At 41.2% G+C, this 26,116-nt stretch overlaps 2 protein-coding genes across 3 annotated transcripts in view; one reads left to right on the forward strand and one right to left on the reverse strand.

Annotated features, from left to right (window-relative positions):
- Positions 1–5,726: 5,726 nt before the first annotated feature.
- On the reverse strand, positions 5,727–16,752 carry MPV17L (MPV17 mitochondrial inner membrane protein like). Of its 2 annotated transcripts, none has more exons than XM_034065722.1 (4): positions 16,440–16,752; positions 14,345–14,415; positions 13,134–13,163; positions 5,727–5,877 (listed from the first exon to the last, which is right to left on the reverse strand). In XM_034065722.1, exons 1-4 carry the CDS (start codon positions 16,747–16,749, stop codon positions 5,770–5,772), a joined length of 519 nt encoding a protein of 172 aa, XP_033921613.1. In that variant the 5' UTR covers positions 16,750–16,752; the 3' UTR covers positions 5,727–5,769. The 2 variants fall into 2 exon arrangements, with proteins under 2 accessions (XP_033921613.1, XP_033921612.1); XM_034065721.1 differs by lacking the exon at positions 5,727–5,877 and adding an exon at positions 9,014–12,970.
- Positions 16,753–18,408: 1,656 nt separating this feature from the next.
- The window catches only part of PDXDC1 (pyridoxal dependent decarboxylase domain containing 1), a 29,206-nt gene continuing 21,498 nt past the window's right edge, over positions 18,409–26,116 (forward strand). Inside the window, exons 1-3 of the mRNA XM_031044009.2 lie at positions 18,409–18,535; positions 24,701–24,774; positions 25,323–25,388. Of these exons, the coding sequence (XP_030899869.2) occupies positions 18,515–18,535; positions 24,701–24,774; positions 25,323–25,388 (161 nt within the window). The 5' untranslated portion in view covers positions 18,409–18,514. The remainder of the gene's footprint in view (positions 18,536–24,700; positions 24,775–25,322; positions 25,389–26,116) is intronic.

Below are 26,116 nucleotides of genomic sequence, written 5' to 3' on the forward strand. Positions count from 1 at the left end.
TCTGCGCGGAACGGGAGACCACGGGCGGAGGGAGGGAGGAGCGGGAGAGAAGGGGCGCTGCGCACATGCTCAGTGAGGGGCTGGGGCGGGGGAAGCGGGGAAACAATGCGAGCTGTAAGCCCCCGTGGGAGGCTGGTACTTACTGCACACAACCCCCGCCCGACGAGGGTTCCGAGCGGATCCGTTCTGTCCCTCCCGCTCGGGTGGGTAGGCAGGCTGACTTGTGCAGCTGTGCTGCCATGCAGCTCGGAGTCCATGGTTAGCTGGTTTTGTCTGCTGATCCCTGCACCTGCCGTACGCATTCCCATCACATAGCGGAAGCGACTCGGGCAAGCGGGATTTAGTAACTGCACTCGCTGCCAGGGCACAGGAGGACTGTTCTTGTGGCCAGTGCAGCTCTGAGCACAGCTGCTGGCTTAAGCATTTGGGAAATGATGGTTAAAATCCACAGCCATTCACAGCTAACATCTCAGGTTGCTGTGCACGCAGCCTTTGGCTTTCCTCAAAGTCCTGTGCTGAATGGAATAACACTCCAGCATCATGTTGCCAAAAGCCAGAGGACAGCACCCAAACAAGTGATGGGATTTTGTATTTCTCATAACCATATGTATTTTTCATAATCATGCAGCTTTGCTACTTACACAGTCTGCTGGGGTTAGAAGAGAAGGAAATGACTATGAGAAAGCACAAATGTGGTGATAATTGTTACTCATTTTTATTTTTACCATAGGGGAGGTTATACGGATTAAATCCCTGAATAGCATTTTAGAATTGGACAGTGCTTTTGCTAGTGAAATCCCATTACACACTACTGAGTGTGGTATCATTTCTGATGTAAAGACAACAAAGTAGGATTTGAGCAAGTTGCCCCATAGCAAATCAGGGATTTAGTACTCCTTGCCGGATTTATGAAGAGTCATGGGATACTGGCAATGCTGAATACATGATGGGTGCATGAAAGGCTGTTTGTGTATCACCTGCTTTTGCCTAGAAACTTTATCTTGCCCTTCAGTCAGCAACACTTCATAAGTACTATCTCTGTATTCAGTGATTACTAATTGGGCTCATGCACATTGCTGGCTATACCCCAAACCAATTTTGTTTGGGGGGCACTTGACATGTTGGAGGACAGAAAAACGCCACATCAGTTTTAAAATTGTGACTCTGAAAATCTCTGTAATGATTTCTCTGCATTTCCAGAAAACTGGAATTAGCTAACAAAATGACTCGGACAATGTTTTAGGAGGTCATTTAGGAATGTTTTTTCTCTATCATCTGTGCTCCCAGGGATATGCCATGATTTGAGCACCAGACATGCTGGAAGAGCACTTGCTGACTGTGCAATGCTCCATCCTTGCTGGTTTTAGCCTTTGGAGATGGAGACCAAAGACAGCTCCTAAGTCAAGCAGAAAAGCTGGTGGCAGCACTCTGCACAGCTGATTCTGGGTGACAGTGCAGCTGCCTGCTGGGGTGGGCTGGACTGACTCACTTGCAGGAATGAGGAACTCAAGTGTGGGAGGAACATAAGATCCCATCTGGGATCTGGATGAGAATTGGACTAAGGGAAACAGTCTGGTTATGGAGAAGGGCCAATTTTGGTGGATCTGAAGACTATTTCACTTCAATCTACCCCTTTAAATTTTTTAGGTAATTATAATCCAAGTGCATTGTTTAGGAGATGGAGGCATGATCCTAGAAATTGAATATTTAAACCTCTGCGTTTGTTACTATGGGAGAAAAACATCCACTGGCTAGAAACTTGGATGCAGAGTTTAGTTACACAAAGTCATGAGAGTCTAAGGTGATGTATTGTAACTACAAAGTTTTTACCTGCCCATTTTGAAAAAGTCACAAAATCCAGTATGGGCGCAGCCTTGCACTGTTAATCATAAGAGCAGGTATGTGGAAGTCATCCTGCTGAGTTCATGTGCACAGTTGTTTTTGCAATACTAAGGCCTAAGTCTGTACCAATTATTTTGCTAATGCTCTGAGTATTTTTGCTGTTGCAACTTTGGAGTATTGTCACTGCTGCATTTGCAAGTGGAATTCAATTTCTCCCCTATTGATGACTGCCTTCAGTGTACCTCAGCAATATATATGCATTTCTTTACTCACAAAAGTTGGTTTTCTTCTGCTGAAAGCACTGGTAAGGAAGAAAATATAAAAATTCAGGTCTCTCTTCACTGCTTGTAAGATAGTGCCTGGTAGAAAACCAGAGGTGCACTTTGCTCTTGTGGTTACTTTCCCTGACTGCAGTGAAGGTAAGAGTCAGGGTCATTTTTTGTCAGGCAGTATAGATCTAACATAAAAATAACAAAGCATTAAACTTCTGCCCAGGGTTTTTATGGATTTATCATTATAATAAAAGCAGCTTGGTTGATGAAACAAAATTAAATTAAGTGGAAAGTGGGGACTGTTCAGCCTGGAGAAGAGAAGGCTGTGTGGAGATCTCATAGCAGCATTCCAGTATCTGAAGGGGGGCTATAGGGATGCTGGGGATGGACTATTCATTAGGGACTGTAGTGATAGGACAAGGGGTAACTGGTTCAAACTTAAACAGGGGAAGTTTAGATTGAATATAAGGAAGAAAAAATTCTTTACTGTTAGGCTGGTGAGGCACTGGAATGGGTTGCCCAGGAAAGCTCTGAATGTTCCATCCCTGGCAGTGTTCAAGGCCAGGTTGGACAGAGCCTTGGGTGACATTTTTTGGTGTGAGGTGTCCCTGCCCATGGCAGGGGGGCTGGAACTAGATGATCTTAAGGTCCTTTCCAACCCTAACTATTCTATGATTCTATGATTATGCACAGTTACTCCATTTTGTATGTGTTAATGCCCAGATCCATAAGGGGCACTGTGTTCATGTAAGTTGACTATTTGCATAACATAAATTGTGGGATTTATGTGAATCTGTCCTATAATATCTTTTTAAGCAACTAATCTTGTTTCAGAACATTAATATGTTTGAGGAATTACCATATTCCTTAATATGTGATGTCATGGCTAATCTTATTTCCTATGAAAATACTGCCTCTTGAATCTTCATCTCCCGTTACGGTTCTCCATAGGTCCAGATCCTTAGAATTTTCCCGGTTACTCCTGATACCCTGTGGTACCCCTGACCCTTCATCCCAGAAGGTGTTTCAGCAATGCGTTAGGAGCATGGTGGGCTGTAGCCTCCACACCTTTACACCGCTGTGCTACAGCCTCTCTGCCACCTCTAAACCTCACTTGTCAGACATATGCATGGCACAAAAATATCCACGGCACAAAAAGGAAAGGCTGTGATAGAGCATTCAAGGAAAATGCCCGTCTGCTGGGAAACGTTATAGTCAATCAGATTTTAGAAGCACACACTTAGCTTCATGATGCTTCCTCCTCTGCAAGATCCCATGCAGCAGTGTTGCTGTGGGATGAATACAGAGGGCCACAGTTATGCTGAAGAATCTACACAAGCCCTTAACATAGTGTTGTTTTAGGGCACCATTCACATAAAATAATCCCTGCAATAATAGCGTTTATCTATTCTTGAAATTCAGCCAACTAACTTTTTCAAGGAACCAACTTCATCCTATGGCATGGGTAGAAATGAGAGTGTCATAACCTAGCACAGGTCTTGTCTGAGGCTGCTGCAGCCAGTATCCCCACTGCATACTGGTGGGCCACGTGGTCAGGGTGAGCACTGTGGGTAAACACACAAAGCTTCACTCAGCACAGTGCTTAACAATGAATGAGGACCTGTGCAGCCCTGCAGCTATGGCTGTATGATGTCATACGGCAGCAGCATGCTGTCCTGGGAGCTGTAGTGCTAAATCTGTATCTTGTACTTCACCTTTTCCCAAATCATTATGACCAGTCTATACAGACAGCTTTACATAGTGGGAGAAAATGGTTCTAATGTGTTAAGTGTTCCTCACCTTGTGTCACAACACAGCATGAGCTTGTCTGAGTAAATGGAATCTTACTGTATTATGAATTCAAGTTATCACAGAAAATCAGGTCTGTGTCATTCTAAGTATATTTCCTACACATTTGTATTATCACTCTCCCTGAAAAATCTGTATTAGACTAGAGCAAATCTCATTTGCTTTTCAAAGAGTCATAATTAAATATATCTAGTTAAAAAGAGGGGGGATGGGATAGCTAAAAGTTACAGGAAGATCCTTGATACAGAAAACATTTTCTTGCTCTAAGCTTCTGTCTTCAATTTTGTGCTAGCATGAAAGAGGTCTCAGAAACCTGGCCTCTGACATTCTGCACTTGCAAGAGGATCTGCTGTAGCAGTACTGTGAAGAATGAGGGCCAATGCAAGTCCTTATCATATTGTTCCCTTTTTTATGAATCCTAGCTCATGTTTAGTTAATGCCCTTTCTATATTTATATATTTAGTATTACAGGCTTTCCATATATTAACCATTCTTTTAAAAATATTTTTCAGGCTAAAGTAACTTTATAAATAATTACAATATTCACAGTAAAGTAACTAGGATGTCGGTCCTTTTCCACAGCTACCCTAGATCTCTATCAGGATAGAAAAGTGTATCTATAGCTCAAAAGTGGTGTGTATTGTGAGCAAGCACAGCATTCTAATGAGATTGTTGAAAGGCAACGAGATAGTTTGAATATGATGTCATGAGTCTGAGGTATGGCAGTGATCCAAATATTTCAATGTTCATAAGTATTTATACCTGAAAACCTATTAAATGTCATCTTATTCTGATACAGTTTTTTCTTTTTTAGTAATGTCTGTATGTGAAATACTGTATGAATGTAGTGCTGGTTTCTATTTGTCATTAACTGTTTTAACAAATATGTACTCAGAAAAAGATTGACTATATATTCAACTCACTATTTCTCCAAAGCTGAATTTCTAGTGGGACTATGGAAGCAAAAGACAAGCATTTAATAACAGATTTTAGTGAACAGTATGCCATCTAATCATGTGTTAGATAGGACACCCTTCACAGGGGCTGCGTTGAACTATACTGAAGTGCTCCATGTGGTAGAAACTGTTTTTCTAGGGAAATCTTCTTGTGTGTAATAAACGTTAAACGGCAGCACTGGGAGTACAGCATCTGACTGTCTGTCTCTTATACAGATTTGGAGATCTACGCTGTGAAGTTGTCTGATCTTACAAATATTTAGGTAACTGTAAGGAGGAGAGTACTTAATTGCTTTTCCTATATCAAAATCAAGTCAGAGCCTTGCAGTACTGAGCTCCACAAACACAATAGAGGCTGAACATAGCTTGTTAAACATTTGTCTAGTTTAAAATACGGTTTGGGTGAAACTGAATTGATAAATCAATGGTCTGTACTCAGCTATGACAAGCTTTTAAGTTCCTATGTTTGATAATCGTGTCCATACCTGTACTGAGCCTATTGCAAATGTTCATGGGAGGTGACTAATACAGACTACTAAAGCTGGCACAGGACTTCCCACTTACATAGAATTATCTCAGCTACTTTCAGTATATGAGGTTAGAAAAAAAAGCACAAATTCAGGAGATGCAGTAGTAGAAGAGAAAGGGCATATGTCTGTTAGAAAGAATGGAAACAATCTGCACAGGCCAATGGCTGTAGTCATGACCATAACACAGATTTCAGAAACTTACTTCTCTATACTCTTTTCCTTCCCATTTTATTTTTGCCTTAGTAACTGCTTTCTACATTCACTCTCCTTGTAAGGTACAAATTTTACAAAAAAAAGCTGTTACAGCATCTGTCAGATATGTTACTAATACCGTGGCTAGTGAAGTTATCCACGCAAGTCTTATTTTTGGCATTTGGAGACAGCTTCAGCACTATGACTGGACTGGCTCTTGCACAGGTGAGTCAGTATTGTGCTAGTGGGTTTTCTGCCAGGGATGGGTGGCCATAGCTACAGAGAAAAACAGAAGTTTGAGTTCAGTAAATTCAGATGTTGTGATAAAGTTGTCTGGGCCATTTCAGGAGCCTTGCAAATACAGTGAGCCATAAGTAATATTCATAAGTAATATTCTGTGGGTATGTCCATTTTAAAGTTATAAGCATATTGTATAAAATTTGCAGTCACAGCAGCATGCATCACCAAGCACAGCTCTTGTAGGCCCTGAGCCTTTCCTCATTTCACTTAGTCCAAATGCAGAGGTGACTTTCTGTAACTCTCCATTTTGCTTACGTAAGTTTGGATCTTATACAGAGAATGCAAAACTACTTACAAGATGTAAAACCACAAAAAGACTATGTCATCTTCTTGCTGATCCATGTTTCTATGCAGTATACATTCTCTATTACTATTGCATCCTACCAGCCATGTCCATCAGCATTTCACTACCCCTTTCACTGGAGCTGGAAGCTTTAAATGTCACAGGCCTGAATTCTGAAAGGTTTTTTTTATTACTTTAATTTCTCTCTAAATTTGACCACCAGTGGTCACAAACCTTTATTCCATTGTTTCTTCAATTCCTGCCCCAAAACAGTAAGCAAAACACTGTATAGGTAACTGCCATATCACATCAGGTGTAGTTACTATGAATACATAATAATTCATTACTATATGATGATCATTCTGAGCCAGACAAAATACTTCGGTGTCACTGGTGCACCGCAGCAAATCAGCTGAAGTTAAAGTCTTGTTACATTTTGGATGTAAAAGTTTATGATCCATGAAATGGAAGTAGCTGAACGCCCTTAGTAGGGAAGTAAAGGTGGTTTTTGCTTCACAGAGAGATGTAAGCAATAGTAAGCTGAAAGTACCACAGGGAACTAGGCATAGAGGTAGATTTCTCCACGCCAGCACAGAAGAGAAAGGAAAAGACTAGAGGTGGAGGAAGAACTCATCAAAACCCTTGTATTTTCTTTTCTAAATATTTGTGCAATGAGAGGAAGACTGCTTTCCTGACAAATCAAAGAAATAATAGTGTGAGGGTTTAATCTTACGTATGCACACACTACGTGCACACTGATTCCAGGCAAGAACATTGTAACTTTGCTGCCAAATTATACCCTATAAAAGGACACACAGTTCAAAATGAAGCTGGCACTTCTTCCACAGATAAAGGATCTCATGTGTTGTAAAACTTTGTGTGCATGGTTTATGAGTCTATGGACCAGACACTATTTATCACAGCCATTTGAGTGCTTATGCACTTCTGTTGTAACTGGATAAAGTACAGTAACTGAACTAGGAACAGCATATTTCCATTTTCCCTATCTCTCTGGTGACTGAACTACCTACTAGGCTATACATCCATGTTTCCTCTTGGTCTCTCTGATTTAATCAGTCTTGACAGAATAAAATGGAGAAGGGTGACTGCATCAAGATCCCATATTTAAGGTCTTCTGGAAGAGGGGAGGGCTTGTGTAGATGTCTCATGGACTCTGTCCTCCTGTCCTTTTTTCCTGTTGTTTTACAGTCCCCCTTCACAACTGGCTTTCTCTGAACACAGGAAACAAAAAGGCTCATCCTTCAGTTTCTGAAATTCTCTTGTACTCGCTGCTCCAGCAGAGCTGCCCTTGACAATGTCTTTTCTGAACATACTTCGTACCTCATTAATTTTTTCCTGGTGCTGAGACTTCTCTCAGCACAGATAACTGTAATTGTTACTAGCATTGCATAATGGAGAATGATGCTTACTATGCTCTTTGCAATGAAGTCTGGTTTTCTACGTGGATACATGGTGCAAGCATTTTGGGCACTGCCACATTAAATTAAACTGCAGAAAAAGGAAGGCAGTGTTTGTTAGGGTGGATGATGTTGAAGACTATATGCAACACTCACAGATAAGTAATCTGCACTCCTCCTTGTTTAAAATGCAGTACAGTAACTTTAACATCATTGTGGACTGGCAACTGAATGTGAACTCTCAGCACAACTTTGAAATTAAGGGAGCACATGCCTGGCTGCTTAAGCATAGGAATATTAAGCAGAAATAGAAAGGAAGTATTATCTGCATGAGGCATATGTGAAATGGTCACTGGGCTTAATCTTTACAGCACTGTTGTCTGTGTTTCAAATTAGAGGTTGCACAGGAAAAAAAAATCACTAGAATTTGAAGTATGATTTCACAAAACCTAAACGTAGTATAGTTTATCCACGAAATAAACAAAAACTGTAACAGTTTACCCCTACATGCATACAGGGGCTTTGCCTGCTGTACCAACTCCTTAAATCTTGTCAGAAAGGCAGTAACAATGTATTAGGATATTAAGGCTAGACTGATTTAGATAGGTGATAAAATTTAATAAAAAACATTAATAATTTCTTAGAGATGTAGACGATCCTCCATTATTTGAAGTCTCTGGATACCTTTCTAAAGATAGCATAAGACTCAACATCACTGATCTGATTCGGGAAAAGCTCTTTGCTTTGCATTATGCAGGGATTCAGACTGAATGATCTTTTTTTTTGTCCCTGTTGACCATAAAGTCTACGAAGCAGAATTTTTCAGTTTGAAACCTTTCCATAAAGCTTTCTCCTCATTCTAAATATACAAGAGCTTACAGCAGGGAATTGAGGTGGTGTCTCTCTTCCAGTTGTGGAATACTCCCTTCAGTCTCCAATTTTCTGAACCATTTCCTTCCCAAAAGTATCCCACATAAACTACACTGAGAATAGTCCTTCAGTAAGGACCCCATGGCTAACCTTAGTTCTGTTTAAAAGCTTTTTATATCTTTTCCCTACCTGAGTTCCTCTGCTCCTTCTGTAAATGTACTAATTATCTAAACAGATTATTATGTAACATTTTTACCTCTTTTTAATAAAGGAAAAATTAAGTCCACTGACTTCAGCATAAAGCTTTGAAAGATGGGAGTTCTGTTCAGAATTTGTTGAGAAGTAGCAAATTACTTAATGTATGTAACAAACCATTAGAGGGAGTGAATAATCCCTCCTTATCTTTTACACCGCTGCTGTGTTAAGATCTATGGCATCAAATTGAGCTTTCTGCAGCATGTGGTCCATGAACGTCCTGTGAGAACTTTGCATTAAGACCTGGCTTTGTTTATACGTACATTAGTTAAAGACAGACAGAGTCGAAGAACAGCATTTAATATTTATTAAGCCTTTGCAAAAACACAGACACTTTTCAGTCAACTTGAGATTAATTATTTTAGTCAAATTCAAGTATTTCTTGCACATCTCACTGGATTGGCACTAGCAGAAGAGGCAGCAGCACAAGCACAAAGCGCTGGCACTTAAAGCACAGAATCAGAGGGCTGAGGCTGCATGGATTTCAAGGGCTATGCTATACAGAGAACATGCCAGATAGAGTAACAAACTACAGGCAGTTTCACCTTCGCTCTGTTATGAAACTGGTTATTTTATGCTGTGTTTCTGGATGGTTGTTTCTGGTGTGAAAAAGACAGAGGCCTTCTGGTGAGTTTTCTAAGCCTAGAAGGATGTATTTTGCATACTAGTAAGCACAGGAGGTTCATTTGCATAAAAGATATGCACTAGAAAAATACATTTTTAAATTCTCATTTTATCAAATTCAGACTACATCTCCATATCTATGCAGAATAACACAAAGCTGGAACAGCACCTGATATAAATATCTTCTCATCCCATTTGCTCTTAGAGAGGATCCATGACGTGAAAATGTCACCTGAATGCATGCCTAGCAGCTATTGGCAGCGGGTCCCCTCCTTCCTGAGCACCTACAGGCTGTATAATTCTGTTCATCTTTCTGGTTATGGAAATCTGCTGGCAACAAGATCAGTGCAATTCCTTGAAATAGTCATAAAGCCCTTATGACTGCTTTTGGAAGGAAGGGGAGAGACAATTAGGACAAGTCTCACCCATTTTCTTTTTCTTTTTCTTTTTTTTCAAGAAATAACTGAATTACCAGAAGAATAAACAAAAGTTTATATACATGTATCAAATAGGGTTGGACTGGACACCTAGAGGTCCTTTCCAACCTCCACCATTTGTTATCCTCTGAAATTGATCTTCTAAACAAAATAAACTGTCAAGAAATAATGAAGTCTTTAACAAGTAAGGAGTTAGGTCCTCGGACTATAGTGACAGGGGCATAAAATCTTTAGAAGCTGCATTAGTTGTGCACTGAGAATTTGTCCCAACACAGCTTCATTGTTTTCTATTCGGTAGGTCTGAAATATTTGTAAAGCCAATCAGTGCCTGCAATTAAAGGGAAAAAAAAAACCATGGATTTTTTAATATGAAAAGAGACTTGGATCACCAAACTGTCAAATCCTTTCACATGAGAAACAAGGGAATGAAAGGATTACACAGAATCTAAAGATCACTGAAATGTAGGAGCCACAGGCTTCCATTACCTGAAAGAAGTGTACTTCAGAACATGGAGAGAAACCCTGAAGCCCACAGCCAGAGAAACTTGAAGACAAAGCAGGATTTAGCTCAAATTCTCAAGCGAAAAGCTAGCAGCACAAAAGCATACAGCAATAAAACGCAGCTTGTATAAGCTTTTACGCCATTCAAAATAAAAGATGGATCTTCCATTCACTAAATACTCCTGCTGAAGAAAAGCATCAGCATTATACAGATCATGAGAACAGTTTTAATTTTCTTATTCACCTGGGGATTAAGTTTTACCAACAACAGTCATGCAGAAGTATTTTTTGCACTGAGTTTCAGCAGAACATCACATACTGCTTACAGCAAACCATCAGCTATCTGCTATTTCACTCTCCTTACAATGTTCTTTTCTCTTCTGCAAGCAAATTCTATTAACTATTAAACACTTAAGGCACAAACAGAAAAATAACTAGTATCTATAAAAAACAAGTCAAATACTTAATGAGCACACCTTATCTGAAACTTCTAAGTCTCACTGAATAGAAAATACCAACACAAAAAAAACACTACTGAAATTGCTTCTTTATCCTGAGGACTTTATACACACAAAAACAATTTAACAACTTTAGCTGTCTAAATCATCTATTCACTCATCTTTCATTTTTAAATAGATAGATAAAATGCAGTTAGTTCCTCTGTGGATTTCTACATCCTACTGGGATGTTCAGCATCAGGACTGCTCAATTCACACAATTCATGCAGCAACACCAAGTTGCTCCCACAGGGACATGTAAGATAGACACCAAACAGGGGAATGCAACTCACCAATTATGAGCACCTACAGTGAAGCTATCTACATAGCAGCCAGTCTTTTGAGACTGTCTGTTATCAATGGGAAGAAATAGATCCCTACTGTGCAGAATTCATTGTACCCTAAAACAGATGTCTGTAACTGTCTATATTCCTCCACTGACTATAAACAGAGCTTAAACTCATTAGCCAAGCTGCAGAGTCCACACTACATATGTCAGAAGTCAATTAAAATTAATTCCACCTTAAGACTGTATGCAGGTGTCCTCTTTCAAGTCTGCCTGTGCAGCTGAAGATGAAACTGCAGTGACTTGTCTAAGTAGTACAGCTGTTGGCCAAAGAAATGTTTGTTTGTAGCCTAAGCAGGCTTTGGTTTATTGTTTAGACAAAACTGAGGAATTCATACATTCCTTAAAGTGGTTTATTATTATTATAGCAATGATGCTTGAGTCGTCTTCTTACAATCATCATCAAGATAGGTTAAATCAGGTATTGTTTCAAGCTTTTTATTTAGTAACTTCAAGGCATAAAATCCCATTCTAAATAAACCAAGGGCTCCTTTACTGGTCTGATTTCAACTTCCTGCAATTACAGGCATTTGCACAGTACCTGTTCTGAGATACAGAGGCACATTTAGAAAACACCAAAGAGCTCACCTGTATTCAGACCTGATCCCCTGTTGACAAAGCAGATCTGTAAATAATTTTACCATCTCCTATGTGTAGTTGCGCGGTGTCTTTTTGGAATAGGAATGTTTAAAAGCTGTTTCAAGAACAAATGGTAGTTTCTTACATACAGCTGGATTGTTTTGAGATGGATTCTGGCATTCACATTACCTTTCTTTCCATGCTCTTTTTCTTCAAAATCTAAAATATATTTTCAACATAATGAAGTAGGAGGAAAGAGTCAAAGTGTCAAGACCCCCATGTACTCTTCAGTACTTTGACCCTTGAGGGGCAAAGGAAGAAGCCATTGACACATATAACAAAAGCTCACTGCAGTGTTTCGTTGGGTTCTATCACGCAGGAGCTGCTTATGATTCTTCCCCCAAGTGTCCATATGCAGCATGCACCCCAAAGAACTCTGACTGAAGTTTATTTATCTTTATTATCTATTTATCTTTATTCTCACAGTTAAGATAAAAGATATGCAAATATATTTCAGGTTTGTACATTCTATCAAATAATTATTTTCTATATGTAGAATAAAGCAAGCTTGCCCCTACAGAAAAGTGGTCCCGGCAAAACACAGCATTCCTGTTTTCTGGATTAAACAGATTCAATGACACTTTCTAGATAAGAAAGCCACTACATTTTGTTCTGCAAAAGCAATCTTGCACTGATAACAATTACCAAGTCCAGTAATTGATGATTTCACATTCTATTCCCTTTTTTCTAACAATTACAAGTTGCTTGCAAATTAAATTAGTTAATATTTCTCCCCGGTGAGTAGGTCCAACATGATGTGCAAACGCTTACACTGCCCTGTAAGGCATTTGTTCCCAGAAGAGATGGGCTGGCAGCATGAAAATAATTAAATGCCAATATACAATTGGCCTCTTTTATGAAAAATAAACAGGCACAAAGACAAACTGTTCCAGTGCTGATACTAACCAACAAATGTTGAGATGACTGGTTATTTTAAATACAGCAATGAGGTTGCAGTGCAATTTACAGACTTTCATAAACTCAGTTTAACAATTTAGATTGTGTTCATACTCAAGTTCTTATTTCTCTGATGAATCTTCATCTGCATTAACCTCCTCTCTTTTGAGCCACATAAGTGCTGACTTTGCTGTGCCATCTCCACTCTGTTGGGAAAAGCAAATGAAGGCAGCCCAGAGAAAACCACAGAGCCCAGTATAAGCTGTTCGCAGGTAAACAGGCACAAAAATGAAGTTTGACAGCTGCATTGGAAGGAGAGAGAGCTTAGTTAGTGCTCCAGGCATGGTCAGGTCTTACACCTACACACCCAGCAACTCCACTGACTTCTCACTGGGTTAGATATGCTACGATCATATCAGATCAGGTTTTATGAGAAGGAAAGGCTGAGTTACCCTAAAAACTCACCTGCACGAAAGGCCAGTACATCAGTCCCGTCTGAAATGAAAATGAATCATTTGTTATTCTTACAGAGTTTGACGGCAAAGATTCATTTTTTTCTTATCACATTTAGAAAAGACTGAAACATACTTGAGTAAAGTTAATAAAAGCTGTTCAATTTTAAATTAAGTTGCTTAACTTTGAGGTTGCAATATTAAGTTTCTAATAATCTTCATGAGACTGTATGCTAGGAGTTTCCAAACACATTATTCTAACTAATTTTAAATATGAAACTCTAAGCACAGTTAAGTCTTGGCAGTCACCTGACACCAGATACATAAGCTCTTTTACCAGATGGGTGAACAAATGTTTAAATACATGAACATTTGTTTCAGCCATGAATGAAAAATACCACTGAACGCTACTTCACACTTGCAATGCTCCCTCCAGTTACTCATATATGTAAGGCTTTTTTGGAAAACCCAATGGATAATTTACTCATAGAACAGAAGGCTAATAGAAGCCTTATGGTTTGATAGCATATAGTGGGCACTGTTTTTAGAATCATCCTCCACAGGAATAAAAATAATCCTTTTCTACCCACATAAGTCCACAGTGTGAGGAGAAATTCACACTGCATCACAGTTTTTCCTTCTATAACTTTTTTTTTTGCTAATCTGTCATTTTCTTACACCTGAGAAATCTTTAAAATTCTTAATCTGCCAAGCTCTGAAGCAGCACAGATAATTTTTCTTGTGTACGCAGAAAGGCAAACCAAATCCAGCTATTTATACTGAAATCATCTTAAAACAAGAGTATTGTGTTCTTGAAAGTGATAAGACTGTCACTGAAAAGTACAGGCTGAAAATAATTCCTAAAAAAGATGTCTCTATAATTAGTGATTTTAACAGGTGTCCCTGTAAGAGTTGTCGATGACATTACTAACTAAACAGAGGGAGTCCAGTCTTAATCAGCATTGTACTGTAGGGCTTTAACTCAAACAGAGCTGGGTGCAAGTGTTATGTATATAAATATTGTACATTTTTTAAATGGCATTATTTCACCCAGCTGGCAGCAGACTACCCTGCCTTCACAAGACTACTGGTATTTAAAGCCTCCTACACATAATCAAATAATGCAGTGAGAGAAAGCTGTTGGAGGAATGAATATTTCAAATATTTGATCTGGTAATACTCTTGTTTTGCTTAGCTGTGAGATAAGTGAACTGCTTGCCTCACCTTATATGTATTCCAAAATTTCTTTCTACAGTCTGAAAAGATGTCCTCTTTCTTCTGAAGGATGCTCATACCTGGTGGCAAAATATTTATAACAATCAGAAAAATGTAAAAATTAAGTGTTCACTTTTTCAATGATATCCCAAACTCTTCTCAGAATATGTCAGAATAGCTTTAGAAAGAGAAGATACTGTTCCAGCTACCTAACAGTGCTACATCAGAGCTCCTCAGCTACTGATTTGGCTCTCAATGTTAGCACTGTAGATCACCAAAAATATACTGTACAGGTGGCATATCACATCTGTTCCATTGCCACATAATTCACCAATGGTATAGAGTGGAACAGGCATGACGGAACCTTTTACACCCTTGAGATAGGGAAAATAAGACATTCTGTTCCCTATGGAATTGTCAGGAGTGGCTCAGATCCTCAAAGGAGTTTAGATGCCTACAGACCACTGAAGGCAGTGGAGAAGGTCACCTGATTTTTATTTTCTTTTTTAATTTCAGCAATAATAATTATTTTTTCCTTCACAAATAATTGTATCAAATCCAGATTCTAGTACTGACAAAAAGAACAGTTCCAAACCTAATTTAACGCTCCACATACCGTGTTGCAAAGTTTTAAATAAATTCTAGTTCCTCCAATCTCCTCATGATTCCAATAAAACCCAACCTCACACCAGGCTCTCACCATTCCACCCAAGATCAAGAGAAAAGCAGTATGACTTGAAATTACATATTACACACACGCAAACCAGAAACAAACTGAGTGAACTCCCATCACATGAAATATCATTTAAAGAGTTTATTATTTTGAGCCCTTTAAACGATATTTCATGTGTCTTGTGCGATGAGCATCTTTAGGTGTCAAATGAAGACTGCATCTTTTTAAGGGATGAGGCAGCTTTTTAAAGATCACCCACCCTAACTGGAAGACATGACCCACATTTTGCAAAGGTATTAGAAAACATGCTTTTAGCAAATCTAAACGAAATCTGATAAAATCAAAGGCACATAAGGGGCCCAAGGTTGCTTAGTCCAACTCAGGCATCCTTCTAGGTATTTGCATGCCACGACATGATTGGTATTTCTCAATCAAACACTATTTTGGAATCACACAATTCTGCTACTCAAGTTAGGGGTTTTTACCATCCCTGTCATGGTCCTTCAAACCCTGCTGGTCCTTGGGCAACTCTCTGCTTACATTCTGATACAAGTAGATAGGATTTTGAGAGTATCTGGCATTTGACCTCTTCCTTCCTTTCTTTTCAGTCACAAACTGAATTATTTCCTTGTCAGGGTCATAAAATGCAGATGTCAAAACGCCAGGCAAAAAGAGCACACATCTTGCTCTTCTTCCACATGACATTTAAGTTAAATGACAGCCTTGTTTTACACTAATCTCACCTATTATTCTTATTCCATCATGTTTATTTTTTAAATAAATACTCATCTTAAGTGTCTTTGTACTCGATGGTTTTTAAGATCATACAGTACTAGTATGCTGTATTTCTACGTACACTCAAAGCAGAAGGTGGTACAATTTGCTGAACTATAGCATTTCCTGACATTTATAGCTATTTGTATTTAGGGAAAGAGAGAGATGATACGTAGAACCGAGCAGAGCAATTCAAGCAGACAAGGCTGGAATAGTCCTTTTCAGGTGCTTTTAATTTTTTGTCACTAACGAACAGCTCCAAGGCCCAACCAAGCCCAGGGCAGGGCTCCCCTTGGCACAGCACTCGGTGCCCAAATATCTGCGTGTCGGGCTGTTCTGTACACAACCTCGGGCAGAGCTACCGGCGCCTGCGGGTCCCGACCGTCTCCTAGCTCCGAGCTCTGCTCTGCCTGCGGCGTCTCCCGAGCTCCGGCAGGGCTGCACAGCAGAGTAGGCAGCCCGTTGCCCAAGCACCGCGCAGCTCTGGGACTGCGGGAGAAGAGCCGCACCGATCACCGCCCGGAGGGTAGGGGGACACCAGGGCAGCCTGGGGTGCACAGCCCCGCTTTCGGTAGGCGCTCTTCCCCCGGCGTGCGGCCGCCCGGTTCTCCGCCCGCCTCCCCGAGATGGCGGTGCCCGGGCGGCGGCACCACTCACCCGTGTAAAAGGCGAGGACGGCGACGGGGGCGCCGAGGAGTTGATCGCAGAGCACCTTGCCGAGGACGGCAGGAGGGCGGCGGCCGGGCAGCGCCCGCTCCAGCGCCCGCAGCCAGACGTAGCTGAAGTTGCCGTGGAAGGCGAGAGCCACCAGCGCCACTCGCCGCGTCTGCGCCCAGTCGGGCGGCTGCCCTCGCCGCCGCCACAGCTGCTGGGCCGCGTCTCCCGCCGCGAAGAGCCCGCCGTACAGCAGCACGTTGCAGAGCCAGGGGAAGCGGCGCATTCCGCCGCGCAGCAGCCCCCCGACCATCGCCTGCCGCCTCTTCCGCCCGCCGCCGCCTCCTCCGCCTCCTCGCGGGCCCGCCCGCCGCCACCGCCCTCGCTGCGGTCCGCGCGTCCCCTCGGGGCTCCACGCCCGGGTGCCACCGCAGCCGGGCCTGCCCCTGCAAGGAAGGGCCGGCGCGCTGCCGGGGGACCCGCGCTAGGGCTCCCTGCGCCGGTGGCCGATGGGCTCGTGGGTGGCCGGAAGGCACTCGCGCTCCTGTTCGTGGTCTTAAGTGACTGAGTTCACGCAGTAGGTTACTGTGTCTTGCTGGGCTTTGGCCTAGGTCGCACTACGGATGTACTGCAAAGTATTGCTGCAATGATTAAGAGACAAGTGAAAACTAGGCGCTGTTCGCTTATTGTCTGTTTATCTCCTTGTCGCTTGCTTACGTGAGCACGTTATGGGGTTTTCTTTTCAAATCTGCTGTTGTTTTGCAGTCTGGTTTCTGCTGTCTGATTGTGCGGGGCTGGTGTGCACCTGAGCACCTGTGCTGTTGCCCTCTGCCCATGGGCCATGTGAGGAGAAAAGCCAGCAGCGATGTATGCTTTATTCGAGACTCGTGTACGTAGCTTTACACTCATGGAACCGTTGCGACGGAGCAGATCTGACGTCCAGACAGCGAGTTCACTGCTGGGAGCCGGTGTTCTGAGGGGCAGCTCTTGAACACAGGAGCGGGCCGGGAGCTCCCGGTGCTGGCGGCGGGCTCAGGTCTGGCTCGGAGGCCCACCTCCTGGTATGAGGTGTCAGTTCACTCCGTGTTCCGGTATCAACTGGCATGAATGCACTGGAAGCCATCGTGAAGCCTTCCACGGATGGTTATAAATAGGCACAGATGGCTTGCAGATTGAAAAACGTTTTAATCACAAGGTTGAGCGAAGTGAGCTGCCCGGTGCTAGAGACCCGCGCCGGGCACTCGGCTGTCCTCACACACAGATGGCTGGGCGGGAAACAACCTCCGCGGTAGTCATAGAATTGTCTAGGTTGGAAAAGACCTTTAAGATCATGTCCCAACCACTCACATTTGACACCTGCAAGTGGGCTATTAAATAACAGAAATGGCGTTCGGAGGAAGAGGAATGTGCACCAGCGAGTTACTACAGCAACAGGAACGCTCTGGGCAGCGGAGTTTGGCTCTCTGATGCTCGGCCCGGTGGCCCATGGCCTCTGGAGGCGTTGCCTGGGGTCCCCCCGCGGACCCGTGAGTGCAGGAGGGTTTTGGCGCCGCCGTGACGAACCCCGTAGGCCAAGCAGACGGCCCTGGGTAATAGCCGAGAGATCTGTGAATGCGGAAGCCCTCCGGGGTACCCGGAGACCGAACCCCGACAAGCCGGCAGCATCCCACACACCTCCACCTCTGCTCCGCCCCGCGGCGGAGCCGTGAGGATCGCGCTCACTACGCATGCGCTAGTACCTGTCACCTCCCGGTCGTGCTGCGGGACTGTTCCATCAGCTGCAGCGGGGGGACCGGGAGGTGGCGGGTAGTGTGCGGAAGGGAGGGAGCGGGCTGCTCTTTCCGGCCCGTGCCGTCACGGCGCTGCATTACCACGTTTTCTGCAGTACCACCCTCGGATTCCCCCCGCCCGTGTGCGCGGTGGTTTCGGCCGCGGGGCGGGCTTGTCGCTGTTCCCTAGGTGAGCGCGTTCTCGCCCCGCCTGCTGCGGCCTCGTCAGCGCTGCCAGCGTGGAGCCGGCTGGGGCTGAGGCGGAAGTGCCTGGCGGGGAGGCGGTGCGCACCGGGGAGTCCGCCGGCTATGGATGCATCTCTGGAGAAGGTCTGCGGGGCGCGCCGCTGCCAGCTGGATGGGGAGGGGCGGTGGGGGCCAGGGCACCTGCCTGCGGAGGGGTGCTGAGGCGCGACGGGCCCCGGGGACGTGCGGGCCCTGGCGGTCGCCTCGCTGCGGGCGGTGGGGCCGCGCCCGGGGCTGAGGGGAGCGAGCCGGGGCTGGGGCGGCCCCTCCCTGGCCCCTCAGCTGCGGCGGCATCGCGGCTTCCCCGGGACTGGGGCCGCGGGACCCGGGGACTTGTGCCTGCCCTGTGTCACGCAGCCTGCGGCCGCCGGCGCAGTCCACGGGCGAGTCCTGTCCCGTGGCCATTAGCGCCTGCGTGAGCGCAGTGTTTGCGTGTCCCGGGTCTGTAAAAAGTGTGCAGAACTGTCAGGAAATGCTTTAGGGGCTGATTTTTATATTTGCTTCCTGGGAATGTCAGCCTGCAGCAGGATAGTAGAATCTTGGTTTACTTTCCCCACACACAAATTTTATACTGGTGGTGTTTGCTGCCCTATGTTTGCTCTCTTCTACCCAACGCACTGTACAAAGCAAATATTGATTCTGTAATACCGTGACTGACAAACTTGTATTGCCTTTGTCACTGTGAGTCAGTCAGAACCCGGTAAGGTAATCCGGGATATGCCATGCTTCTGCTGGTTTCCGTGGCACCTGCTTGCTTCAGAAGGCCTCCCTGGAAGGTGGGGATGGAATGGCTGCTTGTGCGTAGCTTATCATCCTTGTTGTGTGTCTTCGAGGACAGTGTGCATTTGAAATAATTTATACTTCATGTACTTCCTTCCCCTCAGCATCACTTACTATACACAGCACATTCAGTTTTGTCTAGTCTTTGGAATGCCTTGGAAAGGTTGAATGGGATGTGTTCTGGTAAAATGAACAGTTAGGAAATTCAGGAAGTATCTTCCTGATGTGGTTAGCGAGATAGTAGCCAAATGGTTCGATATACTACAATCCACATGAAGAATACAGTGTTAAAGAGTATTTGGTAGCATTTAAAAGCTGAAGTGCTTTACTAGTGCTAGCAAAAGTTACAGTGGTTACTGCTTGTTCTGAAAAGTTTGCATTATTTAAGTAAAACTTGATGAAGATGCAGTGATTAAAAGAAAGCACATTATCACAGTGCGTTTGTCCTACAGTAATGACAAAGCCCTTAAACTTTGTTTGACAGGGTCATCATAAGCAATAAAAATGCTGTATAAGAATTAAATACCTTAATTTCTTAACAGAATAAAAGTTCTGGGTTTTGGTTGCTTGTATCCTTGATGTAAGGAATAGTCTATAATGGTGAGGGTCCTGCAAAAACTCGCATGTCTGATTTTTCAGTATATGCAAATAGATGTGAATAGTTATCATTTGGTTTACTTCCTCCCTTGTTTATTGTGGCTTTTTTCTGCATGTATGCTGAGAGCTGTACTTCTCTGTATAATAACATGCCACAATACAGTAAGGAGTTAGTGCCCTCCTGAAATAGTCTTTGGTAAAGATTGTTGTCAATCTGTACAATCTGCACTTCATTTAGTCAGGAGCATGATATGTAAGAAGTCTTCTCCCTAAATAAATTTGAAATTAATCCAAATCAAGATATGTTTCTTCTCAGAGAAAGTCTGTCCACGTATTTTGGGCTTATTTATGCATTATCATAATACATCTGAGACTGTCTTCTGTTTGAACCATGGCTTCTCTCCTTCTTATGTACTTATCACTGACATCTCAATAAGCTACATGTATAAGTACTTTTAAACTTGTATTAAAACTTGACAAAATACTGGTTTTTGTTACAAAGAAGGCATTTTGTTAGAATTACCATATTAGCTGACACTGAATTACTATAGTTGTTAGGTTCTTGCAAATGGAAAAAGTTTTTTTCTTTTTTTAGCGGATGAGAAATTTCCTGAGAACTGAAAACATTGCATGACAGGATCACAAGCAAAACCACTGTAGAATCTGATGCGTACTAATAATATCATAGTTTGATTTTGCAAATTATCTTTGAGGTATCAGACAAATGTTTTGGGTTTGGTTTTTTTTAGTGTATTTATATTGTATGTGATATAATTAGCATTAATTTTATCAGAAACCTAGAAGTCTTTTTTTGGGGGTGAACTTCAAATTTAAGTTCTGTGGGAAGCCTGTGTTAAATTTCAGAAGTTTGGCTAACACATCTATGATCTGCCTTCCTCCCTTTATTATATTTTGATAAAAGTGACCCATCTTCTGAGGGATTTTAATTTTCAAGTTAGGTAACTTTATGTATGGTAAAATAGGGCAAATTCTTTCCTTGTAACTTCTTGCAGTCTCTAGAGCAGTGTTTCTCCTAAACCCAAATAAACTGTTTGGTTTCTTGCTCAGTCTTTTGTTACTGACAGCAACATCCTGGTAACTTTGTGGAAAACTGGTGACAGCAGACCTGTATGAAAATCCTGCTGCACGTTGCAGGGAAGTTATAAAGAAAGATTAAAGGAGCAAATACCCATAAGCAGAAGCTTTGTGGTAATACAGTGCCATTTTCATTCTAGCCTAACAGTCATGAAGTGGCTGCTTTTTTATTTGTTATCCAAAGGTTTTCTTTGCTTGGAGAATAAATACACAAATTCTTTTGGCTAAAGAATACTGCTATTGTTTGAAATTAATTTACTGTTGAGAACAGGATTTGGTTTTTTGATGGTAAAGCTTTCTTCTAGTTAAATGTAATATTGTAGTGGGAAAATGAGGCATACTCCTCATGAAATACATAATGGGTTGTACCTGTGACTTTGCACACACAGAATAATTTCTGTAGACAGTTTAAAAATAATTCTTTTCTTACATTAGGAATACAGCCTACAGAAATGCAAAATCAAGATTGTAAACCAGTGGTACATGAAGCAACATTCTCCTTTTTGAATTTGTAATAAATGTTCAGTCTTATCACAACTGGAGAGCAGCCAGGTTGCCAAGGTGTGACATGCTGCCTATAAAACCAGAAACGGTTTAGAGTTCAAAGTGCTTAAAAAAATAGTAACAGATTAATTACAAAATAAGGGAGTAACCACAAACTAAACCTATCACGAGTTGAGTGAATAGGGTTAACACATTTTTAAGGCAACAAATTATAAAAGTCAAAGTAGGGTAGTGAACGTCAGAGTCTTTGGAGGGCTTAAGAAAGCAGGTGTTGGTGCTGAATGGATTACTTGAAGAAAGAAGCTGTGGCTGGTGCCTCCTCAGAGCTTGAAAGGATATTGCATGTCTTGTTACTCATCTCATCAAGGAATCACCTAACTGTGATCGACTAGATTCAAATCCTGGGATACCAGGGGCAAGACTGAGTGCAAAAATTAAAGTTAATATAGAAATGCAGCTGTTTTAACCTCCTCAAAAAATGTCCTGTGGTTCAGGACATAGTATTCAAGAACCCATCCACCAATGTTCTTAAAACAGTTCAAGAACATGAAAAATGTCTTCTGTTTATTATTATTTTGATTTTATACACTTTTGATCCCGTTTACAGACAGAGCTAAAGCAGTGTACTACTGTATTATGGCACGTTATTGAAGTCTGTTCAGAAACAACAGAATGGTTTGTTGCTGCAACTTTGCCACACCTATTTTTCTTGCTGCTTAAAATAGGGAGATAGTCTTCTGCTTTCCATCTCCCTGCCCTTAATAATGTGAGCAAAGCAGGAAGCATATCTAAAATTCAGTATGCAGTAGAAAAAGGGTTATTTGGGGTTTTTTTTGCTTCCATAATTCAAAGGAGAAAATAAGTTGCTGCATATCTACTTAGCCACTGGAAAAAAAGATCGGATCCATTTTCCAATTAAACCCAGAATTTCAGTTAAAATTTTAAATTAAAACAAATCAAAGACTTTCTGGATTTCATAGCATTTTTTGGAGTTTAGTGTAACTTCTTAGGACTTTCAAAACTATATTTTATGTACTTATTCTGCCAGCAGAAGGGTTTCATGTGTGTGTAATTACTAGTAGGTGAGACAGGCTGAGTCACAAGGTAAGCATGTGCAGGTTTTAACATCTGATGTAATTCTAACAGGTGAATTTTGTGTTAGTAACAAACAAAAGCACTTCAGAGCCCTTTTTGTAGTGTCTCTACATCTTGTGTCCTTATCTACAACAGAGTGATTTGAATATCTGCATGATGCTGAGGATCGTTCAAGTGAATAACTACCTTTGATCATGTTTTGTGGCATCCTGAATTTAAAGTATGTGAGATGGGCATAATCAGTAAATGACATCTAGTCGATTACTCCCTTAAAAGTTCCCAGCAGTAGACCTGATTTTTGGTTTTTTTTAAGTAAGATTTCTTTTCAGAACTTCTTTGATGTAGTGCAACTCAGGAAACCACTGAAAATATGTGGAAATATTGTCAATGATCATATTTAGATTTGTCTTCTAGCTATATCTGTTGTATTCAGAGTATCAAATACTTGCTGTATGTGTTGGTTTTTTGGTTTTGTTCTTTTTTTAACCTCTGTGATGAGTTGTTGAACTTTATGACTTTATGCATTTATCTTGCTTTTTCACTCAGTGCATCATTAAGTCGTGGCTCTCATAGCAGTGGATGTTGTACCTACAAGCCAGCAGTGTAAAAAACCATTTATTGCTAAATGTCATTTTTGTGGGAAACTACTGCTGAATACTTGCAGGGTTCCTTTGTTCTTCCCTGAAACATTTGTTGCTGGCCAATTTAAAGCAACAGAATACAGAGCACTATCAATCTTGGTTGAGTCACTGTGACCATGCCTGGGTACTGATTCTTTCAGCCACCTACCACTTGTATGAGTTAAATCTCTAAATATTTTGGTTAAAATAGTCTTTGAACACATAGGAACTCTCAGCATAATTTCTTTTTCTCTTCTTGATTAGTCCTCTGGATAAAACTAGTGTAAAATCCTCATGGAAATTAATCCACTACCTTCTGTTATTAAATTTCCTTTTGCATGAACAAACATGTGCCTGTGTTGCATGGTTGCAACAGTTGCATGCGTTCCCATCAGCTGCCATGGAAAGCATGTGCAGGCCTTTAGGAAAAGTGTTCCTCAAATTCTGTAGCAGCCACACTATTATATCTCTGCACCATGGGTGGTGTAAGTTTAAATATCAAATTTGGTTTGGATTTTTTATTTTTAACCCCTAGGGCCTCTGAACCTCAGCAGCAGTGTAACTGGTTAACCCAAGAGGCTTTGGTATGTGGGCTGATCCCTTGAAAAAGGGTTGATGCTGAATTTATGGAGGCTAAGCTTGCAGTACATTTGGGAAGCAGAGGCAGGGAAAAGAAACTGTGTAACAGGGTTACCTGAGAATCTCAGGGTTTTCAGTCAAATGGGATGGGTCTTATCAGTGGTGGTACCTGCTACCTTCATCTTGGGGTATATTTATTTTTCAAATACAGTTTATAGATAAATCAGACTCTGACAGATGATACCTTTCACATTCTCTGGAAGCTTCTAGATAGTATGTGATCCTTAAATGGGTAAACGTTCCTGTCCAGATCTCTTGTGTCAGTGTCACAGGCTGCCAGGCTTCTTCGGTTAAAGTTCATAAAAGAGACTTATTCAGAGCAAAAGCAGTTCTTTGAAAATAGCATTTACTTAGTTTTGAACTTGTCACTGTTTTCCATACTCTGTAGTAGGGATTTTTGGTTTTGGTTTGCCTTTTTTTTTTTAATAGGAAAATTTAAATTTTTACATTTAAAGGAATAGTTCAAGTTTTCTTGCTGGTGCAGAATGGTTATGAAAACAAGCAAACAAATCATTCAGTTGGGCTAAAGTGGCACATACTTAATTTTTTTATCTAAAGAATTATAATGAGCCCTTGAACACCTTGCATCTTTCAAATCCTTGACTTTCAGTGCTCTTTCTTTCATTATTCATGAGGAAAAGTTCTGACTTTCCTTGTAGAGAGAAAAAATGGATCTATCAATAACAAAATCCACATGACATTTGAGTTTTGGGTTATTTCAGATTAATAGTATGTTCTTATTTTCTATATTTTGTGTTCAGGATATTCAACATACTGTTATTTTGAAATGAGCATACACAAACTAGTTAAAAGAATCTGGCTGAATGAATTTGTATTGAGGATGTTGTCGGGACAGTTGTAAGATAAATGTTTTTTTGGTTTTTTTTTCTTAAAAATTGTTATCTTTTTTTCCTGAAAGATGGTGGACCCTACTTTAGCGGAAATGGGAAAGAATCTAAATGAAGCAATGAAGATGCTAGAAGAAAATCAAAGGTATCTGCAAAGGATAATAACTACAAAAATAATACCTGTTTGTGCTAAGGGGAGAATTATTAATGTTGTTGTCATGAAGCAGGAAGGAACTAATTTTCCTAGTAGCTTAAGGTCATGCTATCGTTCAGAAGCTTACACCTGAACAAATTACCATTGTTTCTTAAATGATGGGGTTTTAAAAAGAAATGCACATATTTTTATGCATGTTCTGTAATATTCAGAGCCGTTCTAGTGACTCTTTTTTTTTAGAGGTGTTAGATATTTTTTTCCCTACTGCTGTGTGCGTAACTTTTAATTCCTGTATACATGACACTTCTGTAAGTTTGACATTTTTTGTTAAAGAGCTAAACCCCCCCAAAACTTAGGAACACTAATTCAGTTTGAGCTGAATTCTTACATAGCTCTCACCTGATTAATTTATGAGCCTGTTGTCAGTGAAATAGATTGCAACCATGTTACAACATATTTCCGCAAGTCAAAGTCAATACATATTTGATGTTATAAAATGGAAACTAAACACATAGTTTACTCTTTTGTCTTTAACTTAGAAAAGTGGAAGAGGAAAATGAAAAGAAGTATGCACGGAAGGATATTCCTGGACCACTCCAAGGCAGGTAGGCACAACTTTTAGCTAATGTTATTTAGTTTTAAAAACTTGTAATACAAAAATCTGTAACATGTTTGTTTTCCAGGCAACTTCTGTATTAGTGCAAACATGAAAATTTGCCAGGCGTTATGTCACCTTTTTCCATGCTTACACAGTGGAAGGAGGGGGAAGATTAAGATCGTGTCAGATATTTCCATACTCACATATGAGGAATTAAAAAAGTTTACTTGTCCTTGGTGACTGAAATTTTGAACTGTTGCAATCTGTTGAAGTCTTGGTCCATACAGCTGTGATTGAGGCTTAAACATAGATATTTGTGCTGTAGAATAAAGAAGCATTAAAACACCCATTAGAAAAATACCAAACCCCACAACAAAAAAAAAAACAAACCAAACCCAAATAACAACAGCAACAAAAAAAAACAAAACACAAAACCCCCCAAGACTGATAAGGTTTTTAAAAAAACACACCTCAAAACAGCACAGCTGCTTAACAAATTGCATGGAGCTCTTGCATGTAAGGCAGGTAAGATCATTGTACCTGACAACTGTAATTTAAATTGTTCATAGACTGTTTGGAAGATGATCCTGCAGGAGTCCAAGTGAGTGCTTCAGAAAGTACTGCAAAATTTATTTAAGTCTTTCTTTTGTGTACATAGCCTAAACTTGGTTTTGAGTGAAGACACTGAATTAGGTCTTCTAAGAATAAACAGCAATTTCAGCAGTCAGAGTTTAA

Source organism: Melopsittacus undulatus, chromosome 8 (genome assembly GCF_012275295.1).
Source record: "Melopsittacus undulatus isolate bMelUnd1 chromosome 8, bMelUnd1.mat.Z, whole genome shotgun sequence".
NCBI classification, from domain to species: Eukaryota; Metazoa; Chordata; class Aves; order Psittaciformes; family Psittaculidae; genus Melopsittacus; species Melopsittacus undulatus.